Source organism: Heterodontus francisci, chromosome 48 (genome assembly GCF_036365525.1).
Source record: "Heterodontus francisci isolate sHetFra1 chromosome 48, sHetFra1.hap1, whole genome shotgun sequence".
NCBI lineage: Eukaryota > Metazoa > Chordata > Chondrichthyes > Heterodontiformes > Heterodontidae > Heterodontus > Heterodontus francisci.
This window is the reverse complement of record NC_090418.1, coordinates 8,080,660-8,095,188: the sequence shown is the minus strand read 5'-3', so window position 1 is coordinate 8,095,188 and position 14,529 is coordinate 8,080,660. Positions and strand designations below refer to the sequence as shown.

The window sequence follows — 14,529 nt, the reverse complement described above, 5'->3', positions numbered from 1 at the left end:
TAACCCACCAAACTGCTCAGTGAGATGCCAGGAGAAGGGGAGATTGACTGCACGGGGGGTCTTGAGTCGTTCCGCCCACAAACCTGCAGCGACTGCACCACCACCAGCCCAGTACGTTGCGAATACCTCACCCTTCCCTCACCCTCCATCCTTCCCCCCCCCCCCCCTCCATTCAGCCTCACAGCTTCATGTGGCTGCTCTCAGTTCGCTTCATGAGCCGAAGCTTCGCGCAGTTCCCTCTGTCAGCACCGTCTTCAGCAACCTGCCGGACCGAAGAGAGAGAGTGGGGGGAGACGCCGAACGAACTGACCACTTCAGCGTTTTAGCCTCAAACTGACCAGATCTTCAACTTCATGCTGGAATTGACCGGACCTTTAATTTCATCCTGAAACTGACCAGTCCATGTTTCACCCTCAAACTAACCACAACTTTGATTTCATCCTGAAACTGACCACACCTTCCCATTTCATCCTGAAACTGACCACACCTTCCCATTTCACCCTGAAACTGACCAGAAGTGGAATTGGCCTCCCCAAAAAGATTTGTTCCACCCAATGACACCAGGAGGAGAGTTGCTTGTCCAGAAACTGCTGGGTTGAAGGAGAGGAGCAGCCAAGCTGACGGGATTGGCTCTGTTGAGGTCCATGCTGTCGGCATGACCGGGGAAAATGAGGCACTCGGCGCTGCTTAAGGGGCTCGTCATGTCTAACGTGTCTCGCTTCTCGCAGGTGGACCTATTCCAGAGCTACGGGGAATACAACGAGAGCACCTTCAGCAACTTCTCTCTCGACATCCTCAGGAACTTGATCAACTCGGTGAGGTACGGCACCGAATCGCAGAACCTCACCGTCCAGGCCCTGCTGATCGTGGCTTACTCGGTCACCATCGCCATCTCTCTGTTTGGCAACCTCCTGGTGTGCCAAGTAGTGGCGAAGAGCAAGAGGGTGAATACGGCTACCAGCCTCTTCATTGCCAACTTGGCCATCGCGGATCTGATGATTACCCTGTTCAACACTCCCTTCACTCTGGTAAGTCTTCATTCATTCGTTGGTTAACTAGCTTACAGCAGACAGAGCTATTTCATCCAGGTTCAGAGACAAGGAGGCTTCCCCTGCTTGAGTAACCATGGAGTACATTCAATAGCTCCTATGTTAGTGACACGACAGAAAGACTTGCATTTATATAGCACCTTTCACGATGTCCCAACACGCCTTATGCTTTTGAAGAGTGGTCACTTGCTGTAATGAAGGAAATGAGGTAGCACACAGCAAGATCCCACAAACAGCATAAATGACCAGGTAACCTGCAGGTTGAGGAATGGATGTTGACCAGATCTAACCTCCAATGGGGCCACGGGATTACATCTACCTGAGAGGGCAGATGGGTGTCATCTGAGAGATACCTCCGACAGTGTGGCACTCCACTTAAGTGTCGATACTGGTGTACTTAAGGGAGTGGGCCTTAAACCCATCACCTTCTGACTGAGAGGCAAGGATAATAATACCTACTGAGCCAAGATCTTGCCCACGGAGGACATATGACTTTTTTGTATTGTACCATCCTGCATCCACACATCCACTCTGAGCATGCACTTGGGAAATGGACCTTTATCTGTGTTACTGGAATGCTGCCGGTATCTCAGCATGAGTGAAGAGAGGGGAACTAGAGTGGTGATGAGGGAGGATTGTAGTTTCTATTTGTTGTAGGCTTTCTCTTCCCCAGACACATACCCACTCCTCCCCCACCACCCTTTCAGTTATTGGGGTGGAGGGGGGGGGGGGGGGGGGGTGAATGATATTTGATTTATATTTGAAACTTGAAGAGATTTACATCTGTATCTAACCTGTTTTCTCCCCCCTTTCTTTACTCTGTATCTAACCCCCATGCTGTACCTGTCCTGGGAGTGTTTGATGGGGACAGTGTAGAGGGAGCTTTACTCTTGCCTGGTCTGGAGGGCATTAGCTATGAGGAGAGGTTGGATAAACTCGGATTGTTTTCACTGGAACGACGGAGGTGGAGGGGCGACATGATAGAGGTTTACAAAGTTATGAGCGGCATGGACAGAGTGGATAGTCAGAAGCTTTTTCCCAGGGTGGAAGAGTCAGTTACTAGGGGACATAGGTTTAAGGTGAGAGGGGCAAAGTTTAGAGGGGATGTGCGAGGCAAGTTCTTTACACAGAGGGTGGTGAGTGCCTGGAACTTGCTGCCGGGGGAGGTGGTGGAAGCAGGTACGATGATGACGTTTAAGAGGCATCTTGACAAATACATAAATAGGATGGGAATAGAGGGATATGGTCCCCGGAACTGCAGAAGGTTTTAGTTTAGGCAGGCATCAAGATCGGCGCAGGCTTGGAGGGCCGAATGGCCTGTTCCTGTGCTGTACTGTTCTTTGTTTATATCTAACCCCATGCTGTATCTGTGCTGGGAGTGTTTGATGGGGACAGTGTAGAGGGAGCTTTACTCTGTATCTAACCCCCATGCTGTACCTGTCCTGGGAGTGTTTGATGGGGACAGTGTAGAGGGAGCTTTACTCTGTATCTAACCCCCGTGCTGTATCTGTCCTGGGAGTGTTTGATGGGGACAGTGTAGAGGGAGATTTACTCTGTATCTAAACCCGTGCTGTACCTTCTTGATGATTGCAGAAGTGTTGAAGGAGCGTCATTAACAGTCTCTCAATTTAAGATTATCAGTAAGAAAATCTCCACCTTGAAACACTTTAATATAATATTCAGCCAGCCAGCCGTACCCGTAGATGGATGTTAACCCTTGCCTCCCCTGGCCAGTCTGTTCTCAGCATGGATCATAATTCTTTGACAGGCCCCTCTTTACAGTCAACACCAGCTTGAATTTAGATAACGCTTTTCACACAGAAAAATATGCCAATGTGCTTCAAAGAGGCAGAGAAATAATTTATGTTGAATCAGAGGAGGAGATATTAGGAAGAGAAACCAAAAGCTTGGTCAAAGAAACTTGTCTTTAAAGTGGTGAGTGATGTGGAGAGTAGAAAGGTTTAAGGAGGGAATCACAATGCATGTTTTTTTTTGATGAGGATAGTCATTTAATACATACTAACCCTTTAACACACCTGTGTCAATACATAGCATGATCCCAGCAGCAGTTAAACCTTTCACCCATTTAGTCAGTCACCAGAATAGTTTCAGAACAGTTTCAACCTCCTGGTCATCTTTCCAGATCAGACATGTCTCGGCAGTGACCCTCTTGCCGCTGAAGGCCATGAGTTCAAGCTCCACTCCAGAGACTAAAGCACATGATCATGGCTCGCACTCCCAGTGATGTACCGAGGGAGTGCTGCACTGTCGGAGGCACCATCTTTCGGATGAGATGTTAAACCGAGGCCCTGTACGCCTTGTCCAGTGGATGTAAAAGATCCCCTGGCATTATTTCGAAGAAGTGGACAGGACCTTTAGATTATGTGGTTATTGCTGTTAGTGGGAGCTTGTTCTGTGTGTTTCCGACATTACAACAGCGACGACACTTCTGAAAGTACTTCAAATGTCTGTGAAACACTTCAGAATGTCCTGAGGTCTTGAAAGCTGCTATAAAAAAGCAAATCTTTCTTTGTTTCTTCTTAACTCATTGAGCTTAAAAGTCACCAAGATTCTTGACATTATGAATCTCCCTCATTTCAGGCACATTGAGAGTTTATCAGACTGGGGTGAGGCAGGATCCCTGAGGCAGAGGGGGACCATGGCTTGAGGTAGACGGGATGCAGCTCCAACACTCACCTAAATGTTTTTCGTTAGGTCCGCTTCGTGAACAGCACCTGGATCTTTGGAAAAGCCATGTGTCACATCAGCCGATTCGCCCAGTACTGCTCGCTACATGTCTCTGCTCTCACTCTGACAGCCATTGCCCTCGATAGATACCAGGTACGTTAAGGCGGCTTCAGGTATGTGTCCTCTTTGTTCAACAGGGGAATCATCTGGTGTAGTCTCTTTCCCAAGACGTTACCGCGTTGTGTTACCGGCTGTGATACTAGATTAGAGGTTCTGAGCTCCACAGCCATCATCATAAATTACAAAATTGATTTTCATAAATCCAGCAATTTGACAGCTAGAAAAGGAAATGGCCATTAAGGCTCCGATTTTGCCATACAAAACCCAACGGGTTCAATAATACCCAGGGAAGGGAATATGCCACCCCTACCCAGTCTGGACTACAGGTGACTCCAGTCCACTATCCTACCCAGTCTGGACTACAAGTGACTCCAGTCTCCTATTCTACCTGATCTGAACTACATGTGACTCCAGTCCCTATCCTACCCAGTCTGGACTACATGTGACTCCAGTCTCCTATTCTACCTGATCTGAACTACATGTGACTCCAGTCCCTATCCTACCCAGTCTGGATTACATGTGACTCCAGTCTCCTATTCTAACTGATCTGAACTACATGTGACTCCAGTCCACTATCCTACCCAGTCTGGACTACAAGTGACTCCAGTCTCCTATTCTACCTGATCTGAACTACATGTGACTCCAGTCCCTATCCTACCCAGTCTGAACTACATGTGACTCCAGTCCCTATCCTACCCAATCTGGACTACATGTGACTCCAGTCCCTATCCTACCCAGTCTGAACTACATGTGACTCCAGTCCCTATCCTACCCAATCTGGACTACATGTGACTCCAGTCCCTATCCTACCCAGTCTGAACTACATGTGACTCCAGTCCACTATCTCACCCAATCTGGACTACATGTGACTCCAGTGCCGATCCTACCCAGTCTGAACTACATGTGACTCCAGTCCGCTATCTCACCCAATCTGGACTACATGTGACTCCAGTCCCGATCCTACCCAGTCTGAACTACATGTGACTCCAGTCCGCTATCTCACACAATCTGGACTACAGGTGACTCCACTCCACTATCCTACCCAATCTGGACTACAGGTGACTCCAGTCCCGATCCTACCCAGTCTGAACTACATGTGACTCCAGTCCGCTATCTCACCCAATCTGGACTACAGGTGACTCCAGTCCACTATCCTACCCAGTCTGAACTACATGTGACTCCAGTCTCCGATTCTACCTGATCTGGACTACATGTGACTCCAGTCCCTATCCTACCTAGTCTGGATTACATGTGACTCCAGTCCCCTATCCTACCCCATTTGGAATACATGTGACTCCAGTCCCTATCCTACCTAGTCTGGACTACATATGACTCCAGTCCCCTTTCCTACCCCATTTGGACTACATGTGACTCCAGTCCCCTATCCTACTCTGCCTGGGCTACATGTGACTCCAGTCCCCTATCCTACTCTGTCTGGACTACATGTGACTCCAGTTCCCTATCCTACTCTGCCTGGGCTACATGTGACTCCAGTCCCCTATCCAACCCCATCTGGACCACATGTGACTCCAGTCCCACCCACTATCCAGTCTGACCATTTCCACACAGTTTGGTTGATAACTAACCACCCTCTGAAATAGCCTAGCAAGTCCCTAAATTGTCCAAGCAATCACAGTCGCTCCCTGATACTATTGTGGGTGCACCATTAGCACAAGGACGCACTGGTTCAAGGAAATGGCTCATCACTACCTTCTCCAGACAACTGAAGGCCACTTTCCAAAATGGGAGCATTCGGCCACGATCGTGAGAAGGAGCATTGCCTATTTTTATTCTCCACTCCCAACCCACAGTCTTTTACATCAATGATAGCATCTTAATCGCTGATCTGAAATCAGTGAACTGGCAAAAGAGCCAGGGAAGGGGTTTGGAGAAATATTTTCTTTAACCCAACCAGTTGTTTGGATCTGGAATACATAATGCCAACAAAACGCACTCACTGAAACTCAGAGTGCGGCCTATGTGTCACAGACAGAGGTGGACATGAGTCACTCCATTAGGTTCAATGAAAGCTACAGCTGGGTTACATAATTACATAGCTGTCGGTTTATTTTCAGGCCATCATGCACCCTTTTAAACCTCGCATGTCGGTGCCAAAAGGAGTCATCTGCATCACAAGCATCTGGATCCTGGCTTCCTGCTTCTCTATGCCTCATGCTATTTACCAGAAGTTATTCTGCTTTGTGTACAGGTAGGTGCTGCCTAAAGTTGCACAGCCTAGCAGCACAGGGCCCTGTCATCACGACATTGGCTTTTAGGGTTACCTGAAGCCAACTGGGAAGAATGCCTAAAGGACAAGCCCACTCCCCTAAATCCTGTCCTTGAGCCAGCTTGGACTGTCAGTCATCACGGTCATCCTAGATCACTGAGGGATCTGACAGTTCAACAATCCCATTAGCAAGCCTGCCAGAGGTGGTTGAAATTGTTTTCAACCTCCCATCACCAGATGTGCCATCTTGAAGTCAACTTGCTCCCCCAAGGGGATCCTTTCTTCAATCGAAGAAGACCCTTTCGAAGATTGAAGATAATTGGTCAGTAAAAAGCTAAGCGGAAGACGAGGGGAACTTTTTTTTAAATGCAGCGAGTGGGTCACAATCTGAAAGGGCGGTGGAAGCAGATTCGATAGCAGATTTCAGAAGAGAGTTGGATATATGTTTGAAGTAGGAAAATCTGTAAGGGCTACGGGGAAAGAGACTAATTGGATAGCTCTTTCAGAGAGCCGGCACAGGCGCAATGGGCTGAATGGCCTCCTTCCGTGCTGTAAGAATCTATAATCTTCCCCCTCCCCAAGGAACTAACATGAGAAACTTGTAGGCTGGGCCTGCACAGTTTCCCCATGTGCATTTCCAGTGTGTGCAAGGAAGACAGAAGTTGAATTTCACTCCCCCGACAAAGTGACACACAGGGAATGGTTTGGGATGGTTCAGATCAGGATAACATTAGATGAAAGAAAATCAATTAGGCTGAGACGGGATTTAATTGGAATGGAACGGAATAAAATAGAATGGGATGAGGCGGGATTGCATTGGAATGAGATTGAATGAATGGGATGAGGTGACATGAAGTGGGATGCAATGAGAAGGGATGGAATGGAAGGGGAGAGCTCAGAATGTTTTTACAGGGTGCAAGAGACCAAACTTTCCCAGTGCTAAACTGTGCACCCTGGTAGATTCAGGAAATGGTGGCATTTAAATAAAACATTACTATTATTACATAATTATAATACTTATCACGACTAAGTGAGATATCTTAAACTTCACATCAAATAAATAGAAGTTTAACACATTAGTTGCACTTTTCTCCAGACTTTTCTATTCTGTCTCTACCTTTCTTGTTAAAATGATACATTTTCCAACTAATGTTGCCCCTATTTTCCCCTTTGGCCTTTATTCTGTCATCTAGACTTTTGCCGGAAGCAATGTAACAAGATAATGTTTCTGTTGGGTAGTAACCTAATTTAAAAGGGTCACCCAGGCAAGGTCCAAAGGGTGACATTTTGTTTTCATTCATTGGGTGCAAGTGTTGCTGGCAAAGCCAATAATTATTGCCCTTGAGAAGGTAGTGGTGAGGCACCTCCGTTATGGCTGAATGGCTTGCTCTGCCATTTTCAAGGATAGTTAAGAGTCAGTGCTGTGAGTCTGAAGTCACATTTAACTCTGGACAATTTCCTTCTCTACAGGACATGAGTGATCCAGATGGGCTTTCACAATGATGTGGTAGTTACTAGGTCACCATGACTGGCACTAGTCTTTTTTTATTACAGATTTACATAATTAACTAAATTTACATTTCCAGCTCCCACAGTGAGATTTGAATTCTTGATTCTATTTACTAGTCCATTAACATAACCACTATGCTGTATCCATCCCTGTAATCAAGCCAATTCTTGACTGAAAAAGGTAGAGTCCGAAGCAGGAACTGGTGCTGCTAACAAGTAGCACTCGGACGGTTAAAAATCGTTGGTCTTTTTCTATATACACGGCAAAACAAATCTAGGCTCTTGTGCCATTCGGAGATAAATGGGGTTGAAATGGGATCATTCTGTGCAATTTAATTACAGCAGTCTTTATGGATGGGACAATGGAGTTGATTGGAGGAGATGGTGACTAAAAATGATAGCTGCCAATTTAGTCTCTGTCCACTATCAATCTGTGACATGCAGCCAGATCCCACTGGGGTGCACAGAATCTCGTGGAATCTACCTGCCAGGCCACCATTCAGGATTCAGAGGAGTAAGCTCACCCAAGATACTGAAAGGGTTAATTAGTGTGAAGGCTATGCCATGTGTTTGTCCCCCTCATGCAATGGAATTCCATCGGGAGAAGTGTGAGGTAATGCATTTGGGGAGGGCAAATGAAGCGAGGGAAATCACAATCAATGGGAGGATATTGAGAGGGGTAGAGGAAGTGAGAGACTTTGGAGTGAATGTCCGCAGGTCCCTAAAGGCTGGAGAGAGTACAGAGGAGATTTACAAGAATGTTGCCAGTGCTTGAAAATTGCAGCTATGAGGAAAGATTGGATAGGCTGGGATTGTTTTCCTTAGAACAGAGGAGGCTGAGGGGTGACTTAATTGAGGTGTACAAAATTATGAGGGGCCTCGACAGAGTAGACAGGAAGGACCTGTTTCCCCTAGCGGAGAGGTCAATTACCAGGGGACACAGTATTGAGGTGATTGGTAGAAGGATTAGAGGGGACATGAGGAAAGACTTTTTCACCCAGAGGGTGGTGGGTATCTGGAATTCGCTGCCAGGAACGGTGGTGGAGGCGGAAACCCTCAACTCATTCAAAACGTACCTGGACCTGCACCTGAGGTGCTGTAACCTGCGGGGCTACGGACCAGGGTGCTGGAAGGTGGGATTAGAATGGGCGGCTAGTTTTTTCAGCCAGCGCAGACATGATGGGCTGAATGGCCTCTTTCTGTGCCGTAACCTTTCTATGGTTTTATGTTTTTCTTTTGCTGCTGAAAGTCCAGACCCAAGCTCGACGATTAGAAAACGTTCCCATTGTTGCTGAAAATAGTCGTTCCTCATGGCAGGTATTTAGAATTGGGTGTTGATCTTTTAAACTACCTGAATTTGTCAAGAACTGTGGTGGAACGAGAATATTCCACCACAATGGGCCAAATCTTGTTGGAGAACAGCATTGCTAAGGCAAACATTTATCGTCCACCCTCCAGCTCATAATCTATTTGTATTGTAACTTGCTTGACGAGGTGAGGGAGATGTCCCAAGGCGTTTCACAGAGGCATTATCAAAATAAATTTGACACCGAGTGACATTAGGTGATATTGAAATGTATGACCAAAGCTTGGTCAAAGAGGTCAGTTTTAAGGAGCATCTTAAAGGAGGAGAGAGGGGCGGAGAGGTTTCGGGAGGGAATTCCAGAGCTTAGGGCCCCAGGCAGCTGAAGGCACGGCCGCCAATGGTGGAGCGATGGGAATCGGAGGATGAGCAAGAGGTCAGATTTGGAGGAGCGCAGAGGTCTCGGAGGGAAGTAGAGCTGGAGGAGGTTTCAGAGGTAGGGAGGTGCAAGGTCATGAAGGGATTCAAACTGGAGGAAGAAAGCCCTAAAATCGAGGTGGCCTTGGACCCAGAGACAATGTAGATCAGCAAGCGCAGAGGGTGATGGATGAGCAGATAGGATACAGATACGTTAGGATACAGGCGGCAGAGTTTTGGATGAGCCTGAAGTTTATAGCAGGTGGGAGGCGGGCCAGAAGACTCCTCATCTGAGGCAACACTATATTCAAAATAAATGTAACTGATGCCGAGAGTGGAACTGTCCCTGATGTCCCTCAGAGAGAATTACAACCCTTTGATTTCTACATTACAGACTGCTCAGCTCAAGTGGGCAAAACATTTCTAATGTAGCCAATGGAACTCCCTTAAAAGCTTTTTTATTTGTATTTTCCTGTCTCTGTTGCAAAAGCTCTCAGCTATCTGCCAGTTTGAGTGCGTTTCATTGACTTGTAATTTTTGCAAATGACAAATACCACACGCAGAAGGCAGGTGTTCCGCTGAAGAGCGGATTGATGAGGCCGACCTCACACAAGTATGTTGTAATTTGAAAGCGATCAGCCATTTCACTGAGAGGATGGACGTTGTGCGCAGAGTGAACTGACTCAGTAGCATCAGCTAAAGTGTGTTTCACAAACCAGCCACAACCCCACCCTACTCCCGGCTGGATCAGTGTGCAACATAAACCCTCTCTCCCAGCTCTCTTGCTGCTGAGTCACAAGGTTGTGACTTCAAGCCCCACACCAGACGGTGACACTCCCAGCTCAGTCACCGAGGGACGCTGCATTGTCAGGAGGTATTCCCTTTCGGATGAGGCGTTAAACCCAGGCCTCGTCTGGTGGATATAAAAGATCCCACGGCCACTAGAGTACGGGAGCTCTCCCAGTGCCCAGGCCAATATTGATCCCCTGATCCGCCTCGCCAAGATTGCTTACCTGGCCATTTATCTCTTTATTGTTTGCGGCATCTTGCTCTGTGCGTTTTCCGCCATGACAACAGTGACTGCATTTCAAAAACTGCTTCATTGTCGGGACATCCTGAGGTCGTGAAAGATGTTGTATAAGACAAGTCGACTGATTCCTGGGATGAGAGGGTTATCTTATGAGGAAAGGTTGGACAGGTTGGGTCTGTATTCATTGGAGTTCAGAAGGATGTGAGGTGATCTGATTGAAACACATTGGATCCTGAGGGGACTTGACAGGGTGGATGTAGAAAGGGTGTTTCCGCTGGTGGGAGAGACTAAAACTAGGGGGTCTCCCATTTAAGACAGAGATGAGGAGAATATCTTTTCTCTCAGAGGGTCGTGAGTCTGTGGAACTCTCTTCTCCGGAGAGCGGTGGAGTCAGGGTCATTGACTATTTTTAAGGCAGAAGTAGACAGATTCTTGACCAACAAGGGAGTCAAAGGGTATCGGTGGGGGGGGGGCGGGGTAGGCAGGAAAGTGGAGTTGTGTCCACAAATAGATCAGCCATGGTATGGAATGGTGCAGCAGGTTTGAGGGGCTGAATGGCCTACTCCTGCTCCTAGTTTGTATGTTCTTTCTTGGCTGCCCTCTTATTTCTCTATTAAGAATGAATACATTCCATTGATCCCTGTACAATCCGAACCACGATTAGCAATGGACAGTAATAGCAGATATTGCTGTCAAATCATAAGAGCACAAGAAGTAGCAGCGGGAGTAGGCCATTCAGCCTCTTGAGCATGCTACACCATTCAACAAGATCATGACTGATCTATATCACTATCCGCACTACCCTATATGCCTTGATTCCCTTAGTATCCAAAAATCTATCTCAGTCCTTTACATCTTACCACTAAACATCTCCTTTTACAATTTTAGGGAGACAACAGTCAGAAGCCTTTGTGTTCCTGCCTTTCCCCAGCCCTCTGATGCGTTCTGGAAGTACTTAGATCTGACCACCTTTGGTCTACTTTATGCCCTGCCGTTGCTGGCAATCACCATTGTCTACACTGCCGTCGCCAAGAAGCTTTGGCTGAAGAATGCCATTGGGGACATCACCATGGAGCAGTACATCGCCCAGCGCCACAAGAAGAAGAAAACCATCAAGATGATGATGCTGGTGGTGGTGGTCTTCGCCGTTTGCTGGTTCCCCCTCAACTGCTACGTGGTTCTCATCTCCAGCCAGCTCATTCACAGCAGCAATGCCCTCTACTTCACCTTCCATTGGCTCGCCATGAGCAGCACCTGCTACAACCCCTTCATCTACTGCTGGTTGAACGACAAGTTTCGCACCGAGTTGAAGACCCTTCTTGGCAGGTGCTGGGGAACAAAGAGCACAGAGGGCAAGGTGGCATCCCATGTCTCCAACAGGGTCATTAGGAGAGCCTGGTCAGAGGACCAGGGCAGTTACAATCCTCGCCCAACCTTGGCAGCTGAGAAGTCTGAATTGCCTGGGCTGGGAGACAGTAGTGGAGATGTAAGTATGCATTTAACAGTTTGATGAATAAATATATATAGAAGATGGCAACAGAGTTGGGAGAGTTACCTCAGGAACTCCCTCCACAGCATCCCCTACTGGCAAGACCTTGCAATTACACTGTTACAGGCAATTGTTTACAGACAAAGATTTCCATTCTAACTGTTTACACACACACTGTTCAATGATTGGCATATGAGAATGAAGGATAAATATAGATAGTTATAAGATTACATAGAACTTACTGCACAGAAACAGGTCATTCGGCCCATCTGCTCTGTGCAGGTGTTTATGCTCCACACGAGCCACCTCCCACCCTCTCCATCTCACCCTATCACCACATCCTTCTATTCCTTTCTCCCTCATGTGTTTATCCAGCTTCCCCTTAAACGTATCGACACCATTCACCTCAACCACTCCCTGTGGTAGCAGGTTCCACATTCTCACCACTCTCTGGGGAAAGAGGTTTCTCCTGAATTCCCCATTGGATTTATGAGTGACTGTCTTATATTTATGGCCTGGTCTCCTCCACATCTTCTCTACGTGTGCTCTATCAAATCCCTCCATTACCTTAAAGACCTCCATCAGGTCACCCCTTAGAGAAAAGAGTCCAACCAGTTCAATCTTTCCTAACATGCATAACCTCTCAGTTCTGGTGTCATCCTCATAAATCTCTTTTGCACCTTTTTCCGTGACTCTATAACCTTTTTGTGGCATGGAGACCAGAATGGTGTGAAGTACTTTAAGTGTGGGCTAACCACAGTTCAATATATAGGTTATAATGCTGAATAATGAGAGTTCGGAGATGGGGGGAGTTGGCGGGGGTGGGTTTGTTGGTGGGAAAGAGTGGATTTGTCTCAAGTAATATTGAGAGAGTAGAATGGTTTCAGGGATGAGGGATTTTAGCTACAAGGTTAGGATGGAGGGCTGCGAGGATAAAGCGGGGGGCGGCAGTGGGTGTAGGGGGAAGGGGGCTGATTGGATTGCTCTACAGAGAGCTGGCATGGACTCGATGGGACAAATGGCCTCCTTCTGTGCCATAATGACTCGCTGACTCTAATTCTACCACTCTGTGCTTCCAGTAGGTACCTGTGTCTGCAGGCGGTATAGATTTAGAGCTACAATGTCATAGATCTATATGCTTTTGCATATGGCTTCCTGCCTGGAAGCACAGAATTACAGAATTAACCCTCTCATTGCCACGCACACACCCAAGTGACCATGGGTGAGAGTCACTCAGACCTCTATCGTGCAATACGTTCTTAAAAAACACTTCCCTGGCTGATTGGACCCTTCCCAGTCCACAAGGCACTGAGGCCAAATCTTGCAGCAGCTGAGAAGATCCAACTCAGTACCGAACAGGATGGAAGTAAGGGCTTACCATATATGGTGTCTATCTCTGTGCTAAACAACCAATGGAAATTGAGTGGGTCCTACAACAAAAATAAAGACTTGCATTTCTATAGCACCTGTCCCAACCTTGGGACATCCCAAAGCGCTTTACAGCCAATGAAGTACTTTTGAAGTGTACAGAGGCGCAAGGGGAGAGCCAACTGTGCCCCAACAAACAAATTTCTCTGCAGCACCTGTGGAAGAGCCTGTCACTCCAGAATTGGCCTTTATAGCCACTCCAGGCGCTGCTTCACAAACCACTGACCACCTCCAGGCGCGTATCCATTGTCTCTCGAGATAAGGAGGCCCAAAAGAAGTCACTGTTGTAATGTAGGAAACATGGCAGTCAATTCACACACAGCAAGATCACACGAACAGCACTGTGATAATGGCCAGATAATCTGTTTCTAGGGATGTTGGCCGAGGGATAAATATTGGCCAGGACACCAGGGAGAACGCCCCACTTACTCTTCTTCGAAATAGTGCCATGGGATCTTTTGTGTCCACCTGAGAGGGCAGTGCAGTGCCGAGTGAGTGCGGCGATGCCGAGGGAGCGTGGCAGTGCTGGGGGAGTGCAGCAACGCAGAGAGAGTGCCACCTTGTCAGAGGCGCCAGCCTTTCGATGAAATGTTAAACTAAGGCCCAGTCTGCTTGTCTGGATGTTAAAAAGTCTGTAACGGGGAGAGAGAAGGGCTAGTAATCTGGATTGATGAAACCAGATGGGCTGAAGGGCCTTCTTCCAAACTCACCTTGATTGTCTTTCTCTCACAGGCAAATGCATCGAGCCGTCGTAGTCCGTAATGACCACGTGCAAATTTCAAAGCAACAAATACATCGATAACTCCCTAAACTATGGGTAACTCACCTCATTCCACCAGACCATTTAGGAAACAAAAGTCCTCACAGTTGAACTTAAACCGGAGTCCAAACAGGATTTGAATGTTGTGCCTATATCCGTGGCATATTCCAAGACCAGATACCAGGCAATGCCTTTCACCTCTGGCCACGAATCCCGCTCCATCATAATCTGTGGTATATTTATTGATACTATGTTCATTGCTAGTTGAGAGTTCGTCCTATGTTCTTCCTAAGGTGCAGCTAAGTTCATTCTACACAATCTTCTTCCTCTCACACCCTCGCTGTGTTGTATTCGAGACGCCTCGCTGGATTGTGTGGGCTGAACAGTACTTTAGATCGTGGGATATCCCAACTGAAGACTGCACTGTATGGATTGACCAGTGCATTACGCAGAGGAGTGAGAATCACTGACAACGTCGCAAAGGTGGATGCTGGAGATCTGAAATATAA

At 47.3% G+C, this 14,529-nt stretch overlaps 1 protein-coding gene across 1 annotated transcript; it reads left to right on the top strand.

Annotated features, from left to right (window-relative positions):
* The first annotated feature begins 701 nt into the window (after positions 1-701).
* Positions 702-14,022, top strand: LOC137357421 (G-protein coupled receptor 83-like). Its single transcript, XM_068023768.1, has 5 exons — positions 702-1,028; positions 3,765-3,890; positions 5,933-6,066; positions 11,232-11,829; positions 13,993-14,022. Exons 1-5 carry the CDS (start codon positions 702-704, stop codon positions 14,020-14,022), a joined length of 1,215 nt encoding a protein of 404 aa, XP_067879869.1.
* Positions 14,023-14,529: the final 507 nt, after the last annotated feature.